Below are 22,264 nucleotides of genomic sequence, written 5' to 3'. Positions count from 1 at the left end.
GTGTGTGCACACTTGTTTGCAGATGCCAGACCACCTATTCGTCAAACTTGCTTTCCTGCAGTCCGTGTTCTTCTGACTTCTGACTATTTTGTTAATATAACACATTTTTGCAGATAGGACTATACAATAGGAGAAATTGCATTATTGGCCCAATTGGTAGTGCCATGATCTCTCAACTTCCTTTGAGGGTGCGTTAAACTACTGTGGTCTTATTCCCAAGGCTCTTGCCTGTCATCATGCAAATTTGCTGACATTTTTACTGTAGCATTTTGTAAGTTATGGTCCCACAAACTTGGCTGATATGACAATACAACAACAGGAGAAATTGCATTATATCTCAGCTTCCCTTGAGGGTGCATTTAAGGTTCTACTGGGCTCTTTCTCTCAAGGCATTTGACTGTTATCTTGCAAATTTTTAGACCTTTTTACTTTAACATTTTGAAGTTATGGACCCATGAATTAGGCAGATATGACAATAACAGGAGAAAGTGCAGTCTCCAGACTGTATTGTCATGTCTGCCAAACTTATGGGACCATATCTTCAAAATGCTTCAGTAAAAATGTCTGAAAATGTGCATGGTTACAGCGCACTGGAAATAAGGATACAGTGGAAATTTTAACACACCCTTAAATGATGCTGAAATATAGCACCTCCAACTGGTCCAATAATGCACTTTATCCTATTGTATCTTCTCATCTGCCAAACGTATGGGTCCATAACTTCAAAATGCTACAGTAAAAATATCTGAAACTTTTCATGGTCACAGTCAAATGCCTTGGGAATAAGACCACAGTTTGATGTTTAATGAACCCTCTAAGGCAGCTGAGATATGGTACCTCTATTTGGGCCAATAATGCAATGTTATCCAGTTACTGTATTTTCATATCAGCCAAGTGTATGGGTCCATAACTTAAGAATTAGTAGGACTGCCTATGCATAGGGTCCGGGATCTTGTGCAGCACCCCTGGTCAAGTGCACTGGGAATATATTACCACAGTAGAAATTTCAACACATCCCCAAAGTTAGCTGAGATATAGCGCCACCATTTGGTGCAGTAATGCTGTTTTTCCTGTCTCTGTATTGTCATTTCAGCCAAGTTTGTGGGTCCATAACTTAAAAATGCTACAGTACAAATATCTGAAAAGTTGCATGATTGCAGTCAAATGCCTTGGGAATAAGACCACAGTATTAATTGTAATGCATCCTCAAAGGAAGCTGAGATACTGCGCCTCAAATTGGGCCAATAATGCAATTTTCCTATTGTATAGTCTTATCTGCCAAACTTATGGGTCCATACTGCAACTTAAAAATGCTACAGTAAAAAAATTCTAAATATGTACGTGTTCACATTCAAGTGCACTGGGAATTAATTCATATTTATTGGTTCACGCAAAGAAAGAAGGAGTGGTTTCAGTAACTGCAGTTAGTTTTGAAGTAGTCAGGGAGATGCTGTGTGTACTTTATTTGGCCTTCCGAAAGTAGATGCATTTAAGAATCTTTAAGATTACTTACAACAGAACAGCAACGCATTTTATGGACAACTGTTTCATGAACCTAGGAGAGGAGGTAATTCTGACTTTGAATCAGCTACTGTAAGAATGTTTTATTATTAGTTTAAATATTTGCTATTGAATGTTCAAATGCGGATACGGATCATTACACAATATAATAAAAGTTAATCAAAATTGTGAGGTCAGAAGTGAAGCAGATCATATCATTGGGTAGCATAAGTATGCATTTGGATAGTTACTTAATCTTAAAGAATTAGTTCACCCAAAGAAGAAAATGGCAAGACCATGCTACAAGTTTGTCACTGCCTTGCTTTGTTTAGTTTGCAATATAAAATGTGAAATATAAAATATATTATGGGTCTAGTTTGTATCAGACAAACTAGACGCCTAAATATAGCAGCTCAAATGTTCACACTTCTATTTTGGTCTGAGATATAATATCGCATCTCATGATTTCTATAATTACCTGAATGGAATAACCATATGCATGGAAGCATTTGCAACGGATGACTTCAGACAGCAACGTCTCTGTCTGTTTTTTATATTCCAAGAGACTTGCCAATACATTGTCTTGTGCAATTCAAGACCAATAACTTTCTTTCAGCAAGAAGACAAGGCTCTCTATAGCTGCATGAAAAGCAAAAGTAGTGTATTGTTTCATGACCACATTTCTGAATATTGTCTGGATATCGATCATTCAGAGCTCAAGATTTTTCTATTGAATTAAGTTTCAACTTTGTCTTAAAAACTTATCTAAAAATTTATTAGGAAATAAACTCAGAGCCCAAATGAGACCTGAATAAATGCACTTAATGTTTATATTGTTTGGAGCAATATAATGAGGATAGCAGCTCAGATCATATTGAGATCAGTGTTATTTTAATATTATTTATATAATGTTATATTTGTATGAACATTTTAATATTAATAATATAATAAATAATACAAATTTAAATAAATAAATAACAAAATAACATTATATTATATTAAATAAAAATACAAAATAATTAATTTTGTAATATTTTTAGTTTTCATTTTTAATTTCAGTTTCTGTTTTTTTTTTAATTTTGCTATGAGCTTTTATGATTTTTATTATATATATATATATATATATATATATATATATATATATACAGTATTGTTCAAAATAATAGCAGTACAATGTGACTAACCAGAATAATCAAGGTTTTTCGTATATTTTTTTATTGCTACGTGGCAAACAAGTTACCAGTAGGTTCAGTAGATTCTCAGAAAACAAATGAGACCCAGCATTCATGATATGCACGCTCTTAAGGCTGTGCAATTGGGCAATTAGTTGAATTAGTTGAAAGGGGTGTGTTCAAAAAAATAGCAGTGTGGCATTCAATCACTGAGGTCATCAATTTTGTGAAGAAACAGGTGTGAATCAGGTGGCCCCTATTTAAGGATGAAGCCAACACTTGTTGAACATGCATTTGAAAGCTGAGGAAAATGGGTCGTTCAAGACATTGTTCAGAAGAACAGCGTACTTTGATTAAAAAGTTGATTAGAGAGGGGAAAACCTATAAAGAGGTGCAAAAAATGATAGGCTGTTCAGCTAAAATGATCTCCAATGCCTTAAAATGGAGAGCAAAACCAGAGAGACGTGGAAGAAAACGGAAGACAACCATCAAAATGGATAGAAGAATAACCAGAATGGCAAAGGCTCAGCCAATGATCACCTCCAGGATGATCAAAGACAGTCTGGAGTTACCTGTAAGTACTGTGACAGTTAGAAGACGTCTGTGTGAAGCTAATCTATTTTCAAGAATCCCCCGCAAAGTCCCTCTGTTAAAAAAAAGGCATGTGCAGAAGAGGTTACAATTTGCCAAAGAAACATCAACTGGCCTAAAGAGAAATGGAGGAACATTTTGTGGACTGATGAGAGTAAAATTGTTCTTTTTGGGTCCAAGGGCCACAGGCAGTTTGTGAGACGACCCCCAAACTCTGAATTCAAGCCACAGTACACAGTGAAGACAGTGAAGCATGGAGGTGCAAGCATCATGATATGGGCATGTTTCTCCTACTATGGTGTTGGGCCTATTTATCGCATACCAGGGATCATGGATCAGTTTGCATATGTTAAAATACTTGAAGAGGTCATGTTGCCCTATGCTGAAGAGGACATGCCCTTGAAATGGTTGTTTCAACAAGACAATGACCCAAAACACACTAGTAAACGGGCAAAGTCTTGGTTCCAAACCAACAAAATTAATGTTATGGAGTGGCCAGCCCAATCTCCAGACCTTAATCCAATTGAGAACTTGTGGGGTGATATCAAAAATGCTGTTTCTGAAGCAAAACCAAGAAATGTGAATGAATTGTGGAATGTTGTTAAAGAATCATGGAGTGGAATAACAGCTGAGAGGTGCCACAAGTTGGTTGACTCAATGCCACACAGATGTCAAGCAATTTTAAAAAACTGTGGTCATACAACTAAATATTAGTTTAGTGATTCACAGGATTGCTAAATCCCAGAAAAAAAAAATGTTTGTACAAAATAGTTTTGAGTTTGTACAGTCAAAGGTAGACACTGCTATTTTTTTGAACACACCCCTTTCAACTAATTGCCCAATTACACAGCCTTAAGAGCGTGCATATCATGAATGCTGGGTCTCATTTGTTTTCTGACAATCTACTGAACCTACTGGTAACTTGTTTGCCACGTAGCAATAAAAAATATACTAAAAACCTTGATTATTCTGGTTAGTCACATTGTACTGCTATTATTTTGAACAATACTGTATATATATATAATATTACTGTTTGTTTAATTTGTTTTTATTTCAGTTTTAGTTTATTTTAGTTCAGTTTTTATTTCCATTTAGCTTTAGAATTTTATTTTATTTTATTCCAATCAACAAAATATTTTTGATAGTTTTAATTTAACAATAATATGATAATAACACTGATTGAGATCTCTGACTTTTATTTGCAGAGCAAATATAAGCAATTGTGAACTCATTTTGAGAATGAAAGTCTCAATTTAATCTCATTGATCTCTTGGAGACATCAATATTGAGATGTGACTTGTTCTCCTCGTTCATTAGGTCCTGTTCTCGGTGTCGTGGCCCGGCGACTCCGTGAAGCCACGGCTGCTGGCTCCACGTTTGAGATGAGCTGCCAGGTCAACATCCAGAATCTCCCACCGGGAACTGCCTTCTCAATCCTCATCTTGTATGAGGTGGCCATCGGGTCACCCAGCCGAAAACTGGCCTCTCTGGGCCCTGAGATGGTTCTTCAGCTGGAGGACTGGGGTGAGCCAGGCCGAAAGGACAGCCTGATGCTGGTGAAGACCGGTAAAAGGGAGTTCCAGTTCCGGATCCAGGCGGTGCAGGTAACCGATCGTGGGTTCTATTCGTGTGAAATGAAAGCTTGGACGAAGCAGCCCGGGGAAGACTGGATTGAGATGGCCAAAGGAGTGTCCAATAAGGTTCAGATCGCTTTTGCACACAAAGGTACAGAATACAAAATATATTTGGGTGAACAAAACATATACATTTCTACCATCAGAAATGCCCATAGTGCTTTCAGAAATTACATTACATGAATTAGTTTTTGATTAGAATATTTTTTCTTCTTTTTTTATTTATATTTTTTTTATGTTTTTATTATATAACCTGTGTTTGTCATTTTATTGTGTTTGGTCTATCATTGAATTTTATTTTTGTCTTAATATTTAATGTTTATTAAAATGTGTATGATTATTAATAATAAAACACTAGTAATAGTAATAAATGTGTTATTATTGTTGTTATATTATTATTTAAATAAAATGATCAAAATATTAATAATGGTTGCACTTTATTTTACAGTACGTGTACTAGCATGTACTTATAGTGTACTTACAGTGTATTTATCTAAGAAAGTTCTGGTAATACAAGGTAACTACATGGGGTAGAGTTAGGTTTGGGGTAGGTTCAGGGTTAGTACCTAGTTATTACATTGTTATTGTAATTACTATAATAAGTACATAATATGTACATGAGGAACAGGACTGTAAAATAAAGTGCTACCAAAATAATTATTAATATTATTAATTATTAAATTATACGAATAACAATAATTTTATTATTATTGTTTATTATTATTATTATCATCATCATTATTATTATTTACAGAAAGTCGCATTCAGCAGATTAGAGAACAGCAATAATGTAGTTCACATTTTGCGAAGAAATAAAAAATTAGTAAATTTGCTATAGTCGATTTTTGCTATATTTAGTATATATTTGGTATATATGTTTGTTTGAAAATTAATTTCATGGTCAGCCCATGGCATAGGCGACATAGGTCGTTGCCTAGGGCACAAAACGACTCGGGGGCACTGCAGGAAAGTATTTATTTATGTTTTTTGGTCGGAAATCCTCTTGTGACCATGTTCTCCTACACCCATATATTAATCAAAATAATTTCTTACAATTAACATAATTTTTGTACCGATCGATCATCCAACTGATTAAAATAATATGAAAATAAAATAAATTTGACATCAATGAAAAATAAAATTTGACAACATTCCATGTTGGAATGATTTAAACAAGTTCTGCCTCATTGCATATAATACATCATCATAATGCATTAATTATGCATGCCCCACGCAGTTAAAATAGTTTTGCCTTTTATTTTATCTTAAAGTAAAATAAATAAATAAAAAATAGTGAAAAATGTAATTATCAGGAGTACAATGCAGGAAGCAAGGCAAAGAAGAGGAGCAGAAAAATATCAATATAGAGGTAAAAGTCACAGGTCAATGCCTGTGATGTTTATGTAGTATTTTGAAATAGCCTTTTAGAACACTGTTGCTTGAGTTAACTGCTTATTTAAATTAACTTTATTTTCTTTACAATAAATTTAAGCTTCTGTAATTTTGTTTTAATTTCAGTAACACTGGCTGCTTTTAATTCACCAAAAATTGTCTAAATGTATTTTGAAAAAGACCATGACTATATAATCTAGCATTCATAAAATGAAATTAAGTTTAAGATTGTCATTTTCCACTGTATGAACAAAATTCGAAATGAAAGGTATGGGTATGCTTATTATATTAACTAGATTGCTAGCTGGCTAACATCTACAAATAAATTACAAAATGTAACCTTTATTTTGTTGCCTTTGTTGTCTTTTAGACTATTTTAGGCATTTCATATCTGTCATATTTCTCTTTGTTATGATAAGTACTCACTGTAGGCATAGCTGTGTGAGTAGCTCAGGTCTGGTCTCTTCAATAGCCTAATTTAACAGATTCACTCATAAAATACAAATAATGTGCTTCAACATCTCTATTATTTATTATCACAATTTATTTACTACGTATTTATGTTCATACTTAGGCCTATGAGTATTTACATTAAATTATAGTGAGTGGGGAGGGTTGGGGGGCAGAAATCTAAATTCTCCACTAGGGCACCAACAGAGCCTGGGCCAGCCCTGATTAAGTTAAACATACTTATATATCCGACTTCATATAAATAGTAGAGTGATAATATAATTATGTAGAATAATTGTATGCCAAAATGAAAAATAAAGCCATTATGTTTAGCTATAAAGTTTACAGTATATTGATTTATTTTCAAACACATTTGTGTACGTGTGTGTGTGTGTGTGGTTATAGTTATGACGGAGTTTACATTTTGATAATCAAGAATTTTCTATCAAGTACACTTAACCTGTTTTTATTATTTTATTGTGTGTGGTGTTGATTTTTTTTTTTCTTCTTATAACTCTTTGGGTTTGAGAAAAGTGCTTTTACAAATAAAAATAACAATTAATAATAATAATAATAATAATGATGATGATGATGATGATATTACTGACTTCAAACTTTTGAACAGCAGGGTGTATATAATAAATATAATGCTCAGTATGCAGTATCCTTTAATATATCTATCATATAAGACTTAAATGATGCTATTTTTTCCCATTTTATAATTTCCTACAAGGTCCCACATTTGATTTGTCCATCAGTTCAGACTTAACGAGTGTTTTCCCCTGGGAAACTGTGAAGATGGAGTGTGACGTCAGTGTTACTGGCACGTCTCCCACTGCAGGCAAGTTCCACACGTTTCTTTCTCATCAACACACAAATGAAATAACACAAATGAATGCTAATTAAACTGCCAGCATGAAATTAATTTTCAGTTTAAGCATTTTAAATGTCATAGTTTGCTTCTTTAAGCATTAACATAGCACAAAAATGTATCTTGTTTTGAAGGAATAGTTAATCTAAAAATGAAAATGTGCAGGACGTGTCCTCACCCTTAGGCAATCCAAGATGTAGATGGGTTTGTTTGTTCATTAGATTTGGAGTAAATTAGCATCACTTAACTTGCATTACATAACCACCAATGGATCCTCTGCAGTGAATGGGAGCAGTCAGGTATGGTAGGTGTATTTAACAGTTCAAGAAATTGAACAAACATAAAAATAAACCACTATATACACTTCACTGTATAATTTATACATTGATTCTAATTAAAGCAACTGTATTAACCCTCTGGGATCGATGAACACACCGGTACGTTTTGGGACATTTTTTTCCTGATATGCAATGATATGAAATGAACTTAAATTAATAATTTTTGTTTGTACAGATAAGAGCAATACATCATTTGAATCTGTGAAGGGTCTACTTTTATTGGTGTACACTCACAATATCAATAAAAGATTGTGCTTTTGTAAAATAAAGAAAACAAACAGGGTGCGCTTTCAAACCCATCACAAAAATGAAGCCAATCTCAGCAAATACTTAACACAGACATGAGAAACATATCTATGGAAAGCTCGAAGGGTCATCTTTTAAAATAACCCTTTGGCACGTGAGTTTAAAATATCCTAACTGAGACCCCGGCGTGAGTTTTTGCCTTATTGTTTCAATGGCGACACGTCATGCTTGTCATGTGACACAACACAGCCAAAATAGATCTGTATGTCTCTGGTATGAAACATGGATCGCTTTTATTTAGTTTTTCCTATTTAAAATGTTCCCAAACATACACACTATATTATGGTATATCTGATATTCCGATTCTGAAATATGTGCAAATAATGTTAGTTCGCACTGAATCCGAGCTGTGGGATTTACATCACGCACATTCATCCTCTCCTTCCGAAGCACGTTAAAGTCTCCAGTAAACTGGGAGAAGAGCAGAGTAAACTTTAGTTACATACACAGTCTGATATGATATCAATAAAAACATGTCGTCAGATTATATTTGTAGGGATCATTATTGCCGTTTCCACAGACATCAGCGTATATTTTATGAACAGTAAATGTATGCTTTTGCTAGTACTCATGTGTATTTAAATATCTGAAACCTAAAATAAGCATCATATAGTTGAAAAACACTGAATATTTGTGATAACATGACAAGCGCTCAGCGTGTCTGATCTGGCTCTGTGTCATTCAAAGCACAAAAGCGGATTTAAATTCAGCAGTTGATGACGTGAAGCACTGAAAGTTCTAATCACACCGGTGTGATCGTATGCGTTAAAGGGTTAAGTAAGTCATGTCGAAAACAGATATTCTCTGATAAAATAATCTGAATGAAACCAATGTGCATTCTGGTCTTTCCCATCCGAGCTCATTATCTTTAATGCGATAACACCCATGTGCAGCGTTCGCTATTCATACTGTTATCATCCATGTGAGACGCGTAAACAAAGCCTGAAGATTCATCAAGTTCATCTTAGATACTTTTCGTTTCTGTAAGAAGACACACTGAGAGGAATAAGCTAGAATTTACCTCAGAAGAAGAACGCGATGCGACGCGTGGCTTGATCAGCGGAGGAGATGATTTATGATGAGTAAGTCATGCCTTATTACTTGCATTAGTTGTTATTGTAATATTGTTTAATAGCTTATTTTACTAGTTAGACTTTTCCCAAACTCTAAATCCTGACTAAGTGTATGAATTCAATTGAAACCTTTTGAGATATGTTCCATTTCATTGCATCTAAAAATATCATCGCACAAGGTTTTATTTTTTATTTTTTTTTTTTTTTTTTTGGTTTAATATTCTATAAAATATAAAACAACATGATATAAAAGTAATACAAATGTTAACATTGTAACACTATGAATGTAAGAGTCTAAGAATGTTTAGACCAGTGTTTACAGTGAAATACTCTGTTCGCAAATATGTGTAGATATTTATAATTTGCTTAATTTCGTTTCTCAGATATAAAATGTTTTTGTATTGTATAATACATACAAAGTGTTCTTGAGTTTATGCCTACAAAATCATGTTTTTGTGTTTTGTTTTTTTGAGCTGGAAATATTGATTGTTAATGTAATAATATAGTTGCTCCTGAAATCAACATGTAACAAATGTTTGTTTTAGTTTTTTTGTGACCAGATACCTTGAAAACTTCACTTCAATTATTATAAGTTTTTTTTTTTTTTTTCTGAGAGTACTGTATCAACATCAGATGTTCAGCTACAATGGCACTGATATTCTACAGGAATAGTTCACCCAAAAATGAAAATTCTGTCATCATTTACTCACTCTCAAGTTGTTCTAAATCTGAATGAGTTTCTTTCTTCTGTCCAACACAGATGTTATTTTGAAGAATGTGGGTAACCAAACAGGTCCTCAGTGACTTAGTGACGATAGGTTATTATTATTATTATTATTTTCCAGCTATCAAATTCAGTGGAGACCAACAACTGTTTGGTTACCCACATTCTTCAAAATATATATATTTTTTTTGTGTTCAGCACAATAAATAAATGAATACAGGTTTGGGACAACGTGAGATTGAGTAAATAATGACAGAATTTATTTTGTGTCTTGGGGAAGTCGTGGCCTAGTGCTTAGAGAGTTTGAATGCTAACCCGAGGGTTGTAGGTTTGAATCTTGGGCTGGCAATAACATGACTTAGGTGCCCTTGAGCAAGGCACTGAACCCCCAAACCCTTTAGGTGTGTTTATATGATGATAGTTCATATGTTCAGGAGTAAATCTGCTCAAGTGATAGTATCACAACAATCATAAAGTTTTGGTCGTCTTCATCCAGTATACCTTGATTCAGACATTTTGGCTCATATGTGCTGTAAAATTAGAGAATTGTTGAGAGATATATAGACAAATACAGATCCATTACAACAAAACTAGCTCTTTTTATTTCACTTTGCAGTCAGAACCTTTTATAACCGCAATATGTTTAATGAGATTTTATTACAAACAAAGTGGACAGTAGCATGTTCATTCATTTATGTATTTATTTATTTATTATCGTCTGTGTATAGCAATGATCTGGAGATCAGAGATAACAGCATTATTTTAGTTTCATTTTTAATAAGTTTATATAATTTATGTTTTGTTCCAAACCCAAGCCTCAGTACTAATTTAATTTCCAAAGCACAATGAGCTTTCATTTCACGACATACTGTACTATGAGGTCTTTTACACATTGATTTGTAAGCAGTTATTTGAGTTCACTGATTCAAGTACTTTAATGAACTTGTGACGTTTATTTGATTTGTTTATACCATCTGCCACTGTCACAGTTCAGTGCAAATTAATATCAAATAGGGCTGGTTTAATAAGTTACTTTTGCAAATTGTACTTGAAACTAATTTGCTAAATAATTCCTTAACACTTAACGCAGTTATGATCAGCTGGTTGCACATTATCTTCATTTAAAAAATATTTTCATATTTATTTTATATATTTAGTTTGTAAGTTTTTGTAAGTCTTAGGATTTAAGAAAAAAAAAGGTAAAAAGGAAAGAAAGGAAGTCAAGTGGCCAAATTATCTTGCGACATTTTATAATTAATAAAATTTTATAATTTTTGTAATCCAGATTTCAGGCAGGTTGCTGTTATTTTTGAAACCTGTTGGAGGTTAAATGTTGGTCAAAATGAGGCAATAAATGAGTCTTTATGAGGACATTACCGAAATTGAGTTCAAATATGTCTGTGCTTGCCTTTATTGCAGCACAAATTTGGAAATTAATGTTTAATGTTGGGAAAAGACTGATGTCATGTGAAACTGGGTCACATTCTGTGTTTTTAAGCATGCAGCAACATGTCATGCTGCCTGAAAATCAAGACGGCATGTATTAATTAGATGCAGTTCAAAGAGTTATTGTATTGTCTGTAGATCAATATAAAATATGTTAATTTAAAGCACTTTATATTTTTTGTTGTTTGATTAAAACCGCTTGATGACTGCACAAGGTGACTTGCACTATTATTTTAGTTTTTATTATTATTTTAGTGCTTTGCCTGTTGTATACTTCATATCATAACCTGTTATTTTTTAGTTTTAGTTTAGGTTCCTTCATAAGATCTCAAAATATAGGCTGCTTTGTTTCAAGTTACCTAGTTTTGATTAATATCACATGCATTCTTTGTGGAGAAGCCAGTACCAGAATTATGGAAGCTTATTTACGCCATTAAAAAAAATAAAAATAAATTATGTTTTTTTTTTCCCTCCTTGCATTTATTATTATTTTTTTAATAAGTTTATGTCTCACAATTCTGACATTTGATCTAACATTTCATTTTCATCTCACAATTCTGACTTTTAATCTCAAAAATGGAGTTTTTATTACACAATTCTAACTTTTTAGCCTGAGTTTATATATCGCAATTCTGACTTTTTCATGCAATTCTGAGAAAAGGTCAAAGTTGCAAAATGTAATTTTATTTTTACTTTTTTAAAGTTGTTATATGCTTTTGTCAGTTTTGTTTGTTTTTAAATATAATTTGTATTTCACTTTTTATTTAGGTAATTTTTAAACTTCAAATTAACCTTATTTATTTCATTTAGCTGCCAAGGCAACATTTCAAAGTTTCTTAAGTTTAAGGTTTTCATTTAATAATTTAACTTCAGTTAACAATTTTCATTAGTTAACAGTAACAACACTCATAAGGACACAGTGAGATCCTTTGTGAGTTTTCTTTTCAATATGTTTATGAGTCTGTATGTATTTTATTATGAGTTTATGAGTGTGTTACAGTATTATCATCTCTTGTAGAGATCAGATTGTGTCAACTGTAAAAACAACTTTTCTTCAATCCTGCTGTGTTGTTTTACCTGTAAGGATGCTTTAACTTGTTGTAATCTGTCATTCGTCTAACAGCTCTCATTCTCCACTGCTTTATTTTCTCCTAAGGACAAAGTCTTGCCACATCAGTAACATAGTAAAGTGAAAGTGAAGTGACATGTGGCCAAGTATGTTGACCCATACTCGAGAATTCGTGCTCTGCATTTGACCCATCAAAAGTGTTCACAAACAGCAATGAACACACACCCAGAGCAATGGGCAGCCATTTATGCTGCGGCCCCCAGGGCAGTTGGGGGTTCAGTAGGCACTTCAGTCCGAATCTCTAACCATTAGGCCATGACTAGAGTAATCTTAGGGGATGAACAGAATGTACTTCTCCTCGGCTGCGGGGCTTCATTACCATCTTTTGTCTCTTATGTAAGGCTCTGTGTATCTGCTGTCCCTGAAAAGAGCAGGTTCTAGTCAAGCTTCTGCATCTGAATCACACTGACATGCCTTTGGTTCTTCCTCCAGACATGTTCATGTTCATGATTCAAGTTCAAGTCTGCTTTATTGTCAATTCTTCCACATGTACAGTACATACATACAGATAATCAAAATTGCGTCACACTCAGACCCCCGGTGCACACAGATAACATTAACATTAAAGCCTAAAAATCTAGATCAAAATCTAAAATGTAGATACAACTATACAATAAGGGAATGTTAAAAAAATACATATAATAAAATTAAAAATAAAGTTAAATAAAGCAGCGCAAGGCAAATGACAGATATAGTGCAAATCAATAAAGTGAACAACAGTGCAGATAAAATATTATTTAGTGCAAAAACAAAAGCTTATTAAGTCTGATTAATGTGGCAAAGGGTTCAAGAGCAGTTATTTTATTTAACTGACTTATGGGGTAGTGGAATGACATCAGTTCCATGGAGAATGAGGTAGTGAGCAGACCAATGCTGCACAAAGTGACTGGTGCATGTCATCGTATATTAGTTGGGGGGGGGGGGGGGTCATAGTTCAGTGGTGGCTGGGGCAGAAGAGGGGAGGCAAGTTCGGAAGTGAGTTCAGCTTCCTGACAGCCTGGTGGATGAAGCTGTCCTTCAGTCTGCTGGTCTTGGCCTGGAGACTCCACAGTCTCCTCCCTGATGGCAGCAGGCTGAAGAAGCTGTGTGGTGGGGGGGGGGGTCATAGTTCAGTGGTGGCTGGGGCAGAAGAGGGGAGGCAAGTTCGGAAGTGAGTTCAGCTTCCTGACAGCCTGGTGGATGAAGCTGTCCTTCAGTCTGCTGGTCTTGGCCTGGAGACTCCACAGTCTCCTCCCTGATGGCAGCAGGCTGAAGAAGCTGTGTGGTGGGTGAGTGGGATCACCTGCGATGCAGAAGGCTTTGTGAGTGAGACGGGTTCCTTAAATGTTCTGGAGGAAGGGGAGAGAGACACCAATGATCTTCTTAGCTGCTCTCACTATGCATTGCACACAGTGATGCAGCTCGACAGGATGCTTTCGATGGTGTCTCTGTAGAAGGTGTACATGATGGGGGGCGGGGCTCTGGCTTTCCTCAGTTTGCGGAGGAAGTAGAGATGCTGATTTGATTTCTTGGCCAGTGCTGCTCACTCTCTCCACAGTCGCACCGTTTATGGTCAGAGGAACGTGCTGAGTGTGTGCTCTCCTGAAGTCTACAACAATCTCCTTCATCTTCTCATGCTGAACTGAAGTCAATGAACAGCATTCTGACATATGAGTCCTTTTTGTCCATCATCGGTCGAGCGGTTGGACTGATATGCAAAGTGGAAGGGGTCCAGGGAGGGGGGGGGGGGCAGACTTGATGTGGTGCATGACTAGCCATTAAAAGCACTTCATGAGGATGGGGGTAAGTGCAACAGGACGGTAGTCATTGAAGCAGGATGGAGATGGCTTCTTCGGGACTGGAATGATGGTGGTAGTTTTAAAACATTTGGGAACAACAGCCTGACTCAGTGAGATGTTGAAAATGTCTGTGAAGACATCAGTGAGTTCTGCTGCACAGACTTTCAATACACGCCCAGGGATGTTGTCAGGACCCGGAGCTTTGCGGGCATTGATCCTACTGAAGGATCTCCTCACGCTGTCTGGGGTCAACGTTATCACCTGGTCGCCGGGAGGAGGTGGAGTCTTCTGTGCAGTGGTGCTGTTTTGTTGCTCAAAGCGAGCAAAGAAGGTGTTCATCTGATTTAGCAGAGAGATGTTGTTGTCACAGGTCCGTGGTGGGGGCTTGTAGTCCGTAATGGTCTGTATCCCCTGCCACAGGTTCCTAGTGTCTCTGCTGTCGCTGAATTGATGAGCTATCCTCCTGGAGTGTTGTCTCTTATCCTCTCTGATGCTGCGGGACAGGTTGGCCCTGGCTGTTCTCAGGCCCACCTCATTTCCAGCTCTGAAGGCAGCGTTCTGTGTTCTGGCCCGGACAGTGATGGTTTTTGTGACCGTTACATCATCAATACACTTGTTGATGTAGGCAGTGACAGTCTCTGAGTACTCCTGGAGGTCAGTGGTGTTATTGAATGTGGCAGCCTGCTTAAACATGTCCCAGACAGTTGTGTTGAAGCAGTCTTGAAGAACCTCTGATGATCCTTCTGGCCACACTTTAATCTGTTTTTGAACTGGTTTGGCGACTTTTAATGAGTGGTCTGTATGCAGGCATTAGCATGACAGTGATGTGGTCTGAGGCTCCGGGGTGGGGGAGGGGGAGGGCTTTGTAAGCTCCTCTCTCTGTGGTGAAAACAAAGTCCAAAATGTTATTACCTCATGTTGGAAAGTTAATGTGTTGGTGTATTTTTGGCAACACACTCTTTAAGTCAGCATGGTTGAAATCCCCAGCTATGACGAGAAAAACATCAGTGTGCTGTCTGCTGCTCACTGATGTGCTGGTGCAGTTCATTTAGTGCGTCGTTCCTGTTGCTGATAATGTTGATGTTTATGTTGATAATGTTTGTACAATCGGTCAGATTTACTTCTATACCGAGGCCTTAAATGCTCTTTGGAAGATCTCAACCCATGCTGGAGAGCACTATTATCAGGCTTTAAGAATTAAGGGAAAAGAAGGTGAAATTATGGAACTGAATTTTTTTACTCAAATTGTAATTGTATTTTTAATCTATAAAAATGTAATTTTACATTTTGTTTAATAGGTTATAAATATTATGAAAAACACATATAATTGACTTTAGACTATAAATATCTTATCGGTCAGTGAGGTTTGTTTCTCCACAGGTGCTAAAAAATAAAAATTGTTCTGAGGTTGACAGTTAGTTCATTTGATAAAGATTACAAAGACAAACAGAATAATGAAACTTTTCACATTCAGAGGACTGTCATGTGTAAGGATCCCTCGTGCAGATCAATGGGGTTAAGCACATTTAATCAAATGGCTTTTCATGACTTCCTTCAGGCCAGATGTGTGCAAGTGTCCGTCAGCTTTTATCTCACTATGCCTGCTCCGCTTCAGCCACTGACCCTTTCTCATTATTGTCAGTCAAGTTCCAAACACATTAGTCATGGACATGGCATCGTGGAATTCGTAGGAGGAATAATGGACCATTAGCATTTCTGCTTGAGAGTGTCTCGCTATCTCAAACGATTCGATACGTCATGAAGATAAAACACTGCCATTACCGAAATAGAACTCTGTGTACTTAATTTATTTATGCATTTATTTATGAATTTGGGCATTAATTTATTTGTGCATTTTATTTCTGCATGTATTAATGCATTTGTGCATTTATTTATTGATACATTCATTGATGCATTTTTTTATGCATTTATTTATTTGTGCATTCATTCATGCATTTGTGCATTTATGTAATAATGGATTTACATTCATTCTTCTATTAAAAGTTGTGTGTTATACTAGCTGTAAAGCTGTTTAAATCATAATAATTCACAGTTGTTTTAGGGTTTACAGCATTGTTAGGAACGTGTGATAGTTTCCTGATCTATGAAAGGGCAATAACAATTACAGGCTAATGTCCTGCAATGTCTTGATTCTCTCTCCCTCTCCCTCTCTCCCTCTCCCCCTCTCCCTCTCTCTCTCCCTCTCTCTCTCTCCCTTTAATTTTCTCTGTCTTCCTCCTCTTCCCCATAGTCATTGTCTTGGTAATGGGGAAAGATGGCCGTTGTGTTCAGGTCTTTGAGTCAATGCGTGGGTTTGACAGCAGTGGGCCGTCATACAGTCAGTCTAATTGCTAGTTTGGGACCATCGTGGCTTTATAGTTGTCTCCTTCACTCTTTCTCTGCGCCTTTCTAGATGTGCCTTTCAATGCTGTTCCAGCGATAGGAGACAGAAAGCTTTATTTTTATAGGACATGCCATATCTTCTAATTGATCTTTAGTTCTTTGAACCAGTATGTGTTAATGAAGGGAAAAGACTGCTGCTGGATCCTCAAATAAATGCATCTCAAAGGAAGGGAATTTATTTATTTTAATTATTTTATTTATTTTATGTCAATTTGCAGTGCTAAAATGTGTCCTCATTGGTAGTATTTTTTAATCTAGGGGGTTAGGTTTAGGTTTAATAACCTGTGCTTTTTATACTCCATGGAGGTAGATTAGAAATGTATTTTCTTCTTATGACACAATGTTATTGTATTATATTGAGAAGGAATTTTCATAAGCAGTGTTCCCTCATATTTATTTATTTTTTTATTTTTTTATTTTTTTATTGCAGAGACCTTAAGAACACACAAACAAAAAAAGTTTAACTTGTAACTTTTTACTTGAATGTGCCATTTATATTTGACCCTTGATGTGTATATATATATATATATATATATATATATATATATATATATATATATATATATATAAATCAGAACAGTTAAATTCTTTGTAATAATATAATACAATAATATGAAAATATGAAGAAGATATTGCTCATGAATTCCTTTTAGAGGTCAATTAATTAATAGAAGGGAATAGAATAGAAAACAAACTGAAGCATTTAATCTGAGATCTGTCCGCTAAATATTTTTTACAAATGTGAACTTGTGAATTCTGCACATTACTATAGTACACACCTATGTGCGTGACTGTAAGAGTCTTGTTACCATTCTGTGTCCATCATCTGCTGTTTCCAGCACTCAATCCAGCCCCTCTTCTTTAAAACATCACAACTTTTTATTTCACGTCATTGCGTTTGCGTAGATTCTCGTGTTGAGCTATTTCGTCCACAACCATTAAAGTATTCAATTTCTACAGTGACTCATTTGGCACACATCATTCTCTTTCTATGAAACCTGTAAACCGTATCGACTCTATAGCAACACCAACTCTATTTAGATTTGCTGCTTTTTTGCAGTGCATTTTAATCAGAATTCTGTGATTTCTTCCTTGTCAGATGATGTAGCGTACGAGATGAAGTGGTTTCTGAATCGTCTGAGGGGCTCAAACAGCACGTCCCTGCAAGCCAGTATGGACCGATGGGGCATCGTGCACAAGGCCCCTCGCAACGACAGCAGTGACTGCAGCCTGGAGCGCCTGGGACCCAGAAGATTTGCCCTTAACATCCACAGCACACAGGACAGTGACGCAGGAGGCTATTTCTGCATTGCAACCCCCTGGTTCCGGTCGACCACTAGTGGGGTCTGGAGCAAAGCACCGGAGGTCACCTCACAAAGAGTCTTCCTCAATGTTAAGTTTGCATGTGAGTAACAAAGAAGTGCAAAGAATTGCTTAACGTAACCCTCAAACAAAGTCATGGAAGTTTCACAAGTTTTATACATTAATGGGAGGCTCCAGCATTTGCCACTCATTCCCACGACAAGATTGCGTTCATCCAAAACTTCTCAATGCATGTTGGAGCATGAATGTGTAATATTATGAAATCTAGTGCATTTTGTTCATCGAGGAATAGTCTAGTAGCATTGTATTCGTTTTATTTGTGCATTTATTTATTTGTACATTTGTTATACAGACGTTTATGTATTTATGCATTATTATTTATGAATTTATTTATTTATGCATCTACCTAATTCATTTATTTATGCATTTATAAATTTTAAAAAGCCCTTTAAACCATAATTTATTTTTTATTTAATTCTTTTATAGACACTAAATTTTTGTGTGTATTTTGATCTTCTTTCAGTGTGGGACTCATTGAAGCTGCCTTTGCTTTATGGGATCTGTGCTTCGGTGACTGTAGGCATTGCTTCTCTCGTCCTGGGCCTAGTCTGCGCTCACTGCTGCTGTAAAACCACGACACCTACTCCACGCGCTCACAACAAACTCATGGAGCTGGAGATAGATTGACAAAGACAGAACAGTTGTCCCCTGCCGACCTGGACGGCGTGTTGACAACTGATGGATGCTGGGACGTGTCCTGTGAAGCTACATTCTCAGAGGAAATAACTACTGAATCAGAGTCAACGGCCACAGAATCACTCAAATATTGCACTAAACACATTCTCGTATCAGCCAGGTGAACATATGGTTGGATTTATGAACCTTCTGCCATTAAAAACAAAACGTTTCTTTTGCGCTCTGATTAAATACTTGACAAGAACATGCTGATTTTGACATATCAACAGAAGGATTATATTGCTCAAGCTCCAAAGAGACCATCTGCTTCCAGATCAGGGTTTTAAAGACACTCATTTCTACCGTGATTCTTCTGAGTCTGGTGCTCTCTCTTTTTGCAAAACATGGGAGGAGCTGAACCCATGCCACAATGTGAAAGACGACATTTTATCTTTGATTCTGTGACATTTTGTGTTGTAATGTATGTACCATTCAGCTTTGTTCTCCAGAGTTTACCAGCTCTGACTAACCCACCCTCTAAAAGCTAACTAGTCAACCATTATCAACTGGGATAACTGAAATGCGACAGGGGCAGTCACACTAGATTTTAAACATGAATTTAAATATATGATGCTTTCTTAAATAAGTAGTATTTTTTAAATAAATAACACATTTCTAATGTTATAATATATAATCTCCTGTTTCCATGTATTGGGCTGACACATATGTTTAGCTAGCTAGCAACACCCTAGCAACCACATCACACTGGAACAACCATCTAAAACTCCTTCACAACTGTTTAGAAACATCCTAGGAATTGATTAGCAACTCCATAGCAATAAATTAAAAGGGTCACGAACTGCCTTTTTATTATTTTGTACTGTTCACTGAGGTCCACTTATAATGTTTTCAAGATTTTCGTCATAAATGTTCCTTATTGGTAAAAGTATTTTGTAAACCAACCCTCCTAACTAGAACTTTGGTACAGAGAGATAGTTGAAAGTCCCATGCACAATTCTTGCACACCCCACATTCACATGAAAGCAGTTTGGCTGATGAAATATCGACTCATTGACTCCTACAGATGGGTCAGTTTGAGTCACGTGGAGGTCAGCGATTGCTTAGGTTGAATCTGTGTCTTGGACCTGGTCTTGAAGCTCTGCTAACAGCTTGGCCCACAGTTCTGCACCTCCACCTGCGACTCACGGAGCAAGTAGAGCTAACACTCATTGCTGTGTATTAGGGCCATGAGACCCCCAGAACAAGTACTTTCCTCTTTAGTGACAAATCAAGGACATTGGTCGACCTTTGTCTGCTTCTGAGGGACTTTGTCTTCACCCCTAAAGCTATCGGCTAACAGCTCCTGCTGAGTCTCCAACATATAGCTAGTAGAAATTCACAGTGTTTGTGCTCTGCAAACATTCTAGTTTGGGTTTGTTTTCAACCTCTTTTCCTCAGTATTAAACTTCTGTCACTAATTCAGTCCAAGACTTTGTTCTCTAGATCTATTCAGCCTTGAGAGTGCTTCGGTATTTATTATTTCGGTTTTGTAAACTTCATACTTTCTAGGAAAATTAAGATTGAGATTCGAAACTTCTTTTGACATTGTTCACTATTTAAAATGACTGTGTTGATGTCATCATACAATTGTTCTTCGGACCTGCTTTTATTTGCATACAGAATTACGATTGGTGTTTGATTGTGCCATTGACTGGGTTGTTGAATTAAAGATTTAGTGACATGGTTAACCAGTTTATTATTGGTCACACTATAACAAAAATTAGCATGCAAAATTATTTAAAAATTTGTTTAGAAGGAATATGGGCAACAGGATATGATGTCATGGTCCAGTGATTTTGTTTTCAAAAAATCCATTCTTCAAAATCACACGATCCTTCAGAAATCATTCTAATATACTGATTTTCCTGCTCAAGAAACATTTCTGATTATTATCAACGTTGAAAACTGTTGTGCTACTTCATATTTTTGTAAAAAACCTTGATACTTAAAAAAAAAAATTAAAATAGAAAGTTCAAAGGACAATTTAAATAGAAATGACAAAAGTTGTTTTTCTGGCATATCTTTATGGAACCCTCAGTCACACACCTTTTCTGCTTAATTTTATAGGATCGCACCACATATTTTTTACGCATATGTGAAATACCTTCATAGTACCCAAAGGAAATGACAGTAAATGTTTTCTTTGTCATGTTTTTCCACTCACTGGGAAACTTTTCTGCTATAATTGTTTCTGATTAAGTGTGTGGGACTAGAAAGACGTTAGTGACGGGCAATTTCTAAGCTGTGTATTTCAGCATGTTCTACTTTCCTCTGTTGCTCTCCTTGAATTCACTCTCACTTATATGTGTTATTAACCGTACAGTTCTGCTCTTGAGACAACCCTGAACCTCACACAGAAACATATATCCTTCTTCCAAACCATCACAGAAACTGTGTACTGGTGCAGCCATTGTAGTGCAATGGTACTTTTATGAGGTATTGTATGATAATCATAATCATGTACCATGGCATTTTTAACAACACCAAAGTACTGTAGTATTGGATTACTATTTAGAGTGTCACCTCAACTATTTGGTATGGCCATTTTCAGTCAATCTCTGTATATGTCCTGGGATGTGTGTTGTGGTTCCTGGTATAAAGTCATTAGCTCATAAACATGGTTTCATCATCCAGTGTGTCCTCCAGTGCCCTGTAAAGTCCTGTAGCTCTCTGGGCAAAGTGGTAAATTAAGGGCAGGGGTGATATGAGAACATCACTCTCGGCTCCTCAGTGTAAATGTTAAAGCGCTCAGGGAGACAGAGGAATCTTTGGGTGTCTTCAACGTCATGGAAACAATGTAAATTGACCTATGGTGAGAAACGATGGCATGGAATGGATTAAGTGCACAGATTTTCATTGAACCTGTCAGTCACTGTGCCAGATATTGTGCATTTTTTTATTTGTTTTTGCACGAAATACATATAGACAGTTCAACCAAAAATGAAAAAAAATAAAAAGATATTTTGAAGAATGTTGGTAACAGAAGACAGTAGCCATTGACTTCCATAGTACTTTTTCTGAATTATGAAAGTCAATGGCTACCATCAAATGTTACCAAATTTTCAAAATATCTTCTTATTTGTTCAAGAGAGAAAAGTAATTCATACAGATTTGGAACAACTTCAGGATGAATTAATAATGATAGAATTGGCTTTTTAATTATTATTTATTATTATTTTTTTATTTTGTTTTTATTTTTTTTTTGGTAAGGACCAAGTTAATAAAAAATAACTAAAATAAATAAATAATCTAACAACAAAAATGCAACTGAGTGCTAAACTTCATTCAAGCCAGTAGTAACAAAAATATTGCATATGCTTTTTCAGATAATGCCAGTGCCTGTCAAAAATAAAGAAGTTGTTACAAAAATATTAGAGATTTTTTCAATAATTGCACTTC

General features: G+C 35.8%; 1 protein-coding gene across 1 annotated transcript in view; it reads left to right on the top strand.

The window, feature by feature from the left end:
* Positions 1–20,553, top strand: part of LOC128010919 (prostaglandin F2 receptor negative regulator) — a 64,269-nt gene extending 43,716 nt beyond the window's left edge. Inside the window, exons 6-9 of the mRNA XM_052593052.1 lie at positions 4,581–4,988; positions 7,473–7,580; positions 17,907–18,212; positions 18,654–20,553. Of these exons, the coding sequence (XP_052449012.1) occupies positions 4,581–4,988; positions 7,473–7,580; positions 17,907–18,212; positions 18,654–18,817 (986 nt within the window). The 3' untranslated portion in view covers positions 18,818–20,553. The remainder of the gene's footprint in view (positions 1–4,580; positions 4,989–7,472; positions 7,581–17,906; positions 18,213–18,653) is intronic.
* Positions 20,554–22,264: the final 1,711 nt, after the last annotated feature.

Source organism: Carassius gibelio, chromosome A1 (assembly GCF_023724105.1).
Source record: "Carassius gibelio isolate Cgi1373 ecotype wild population from Czech Republic chromosome A1, carGib1.2-hapl.c, whole genome shotgun sequence".
Classification (NCBI taxonomy): Eukaryota; Metazoa; Chordata; class Actinopteri; order Cypriniformes; family Cyprinidae; genus Carassius; species Carassius gibelio.
The sequence above is the reverse complement of the archived record's forward strand: the minus strand, read 5'-3'. Positions and strand labels throughout refer to the sequence as shown.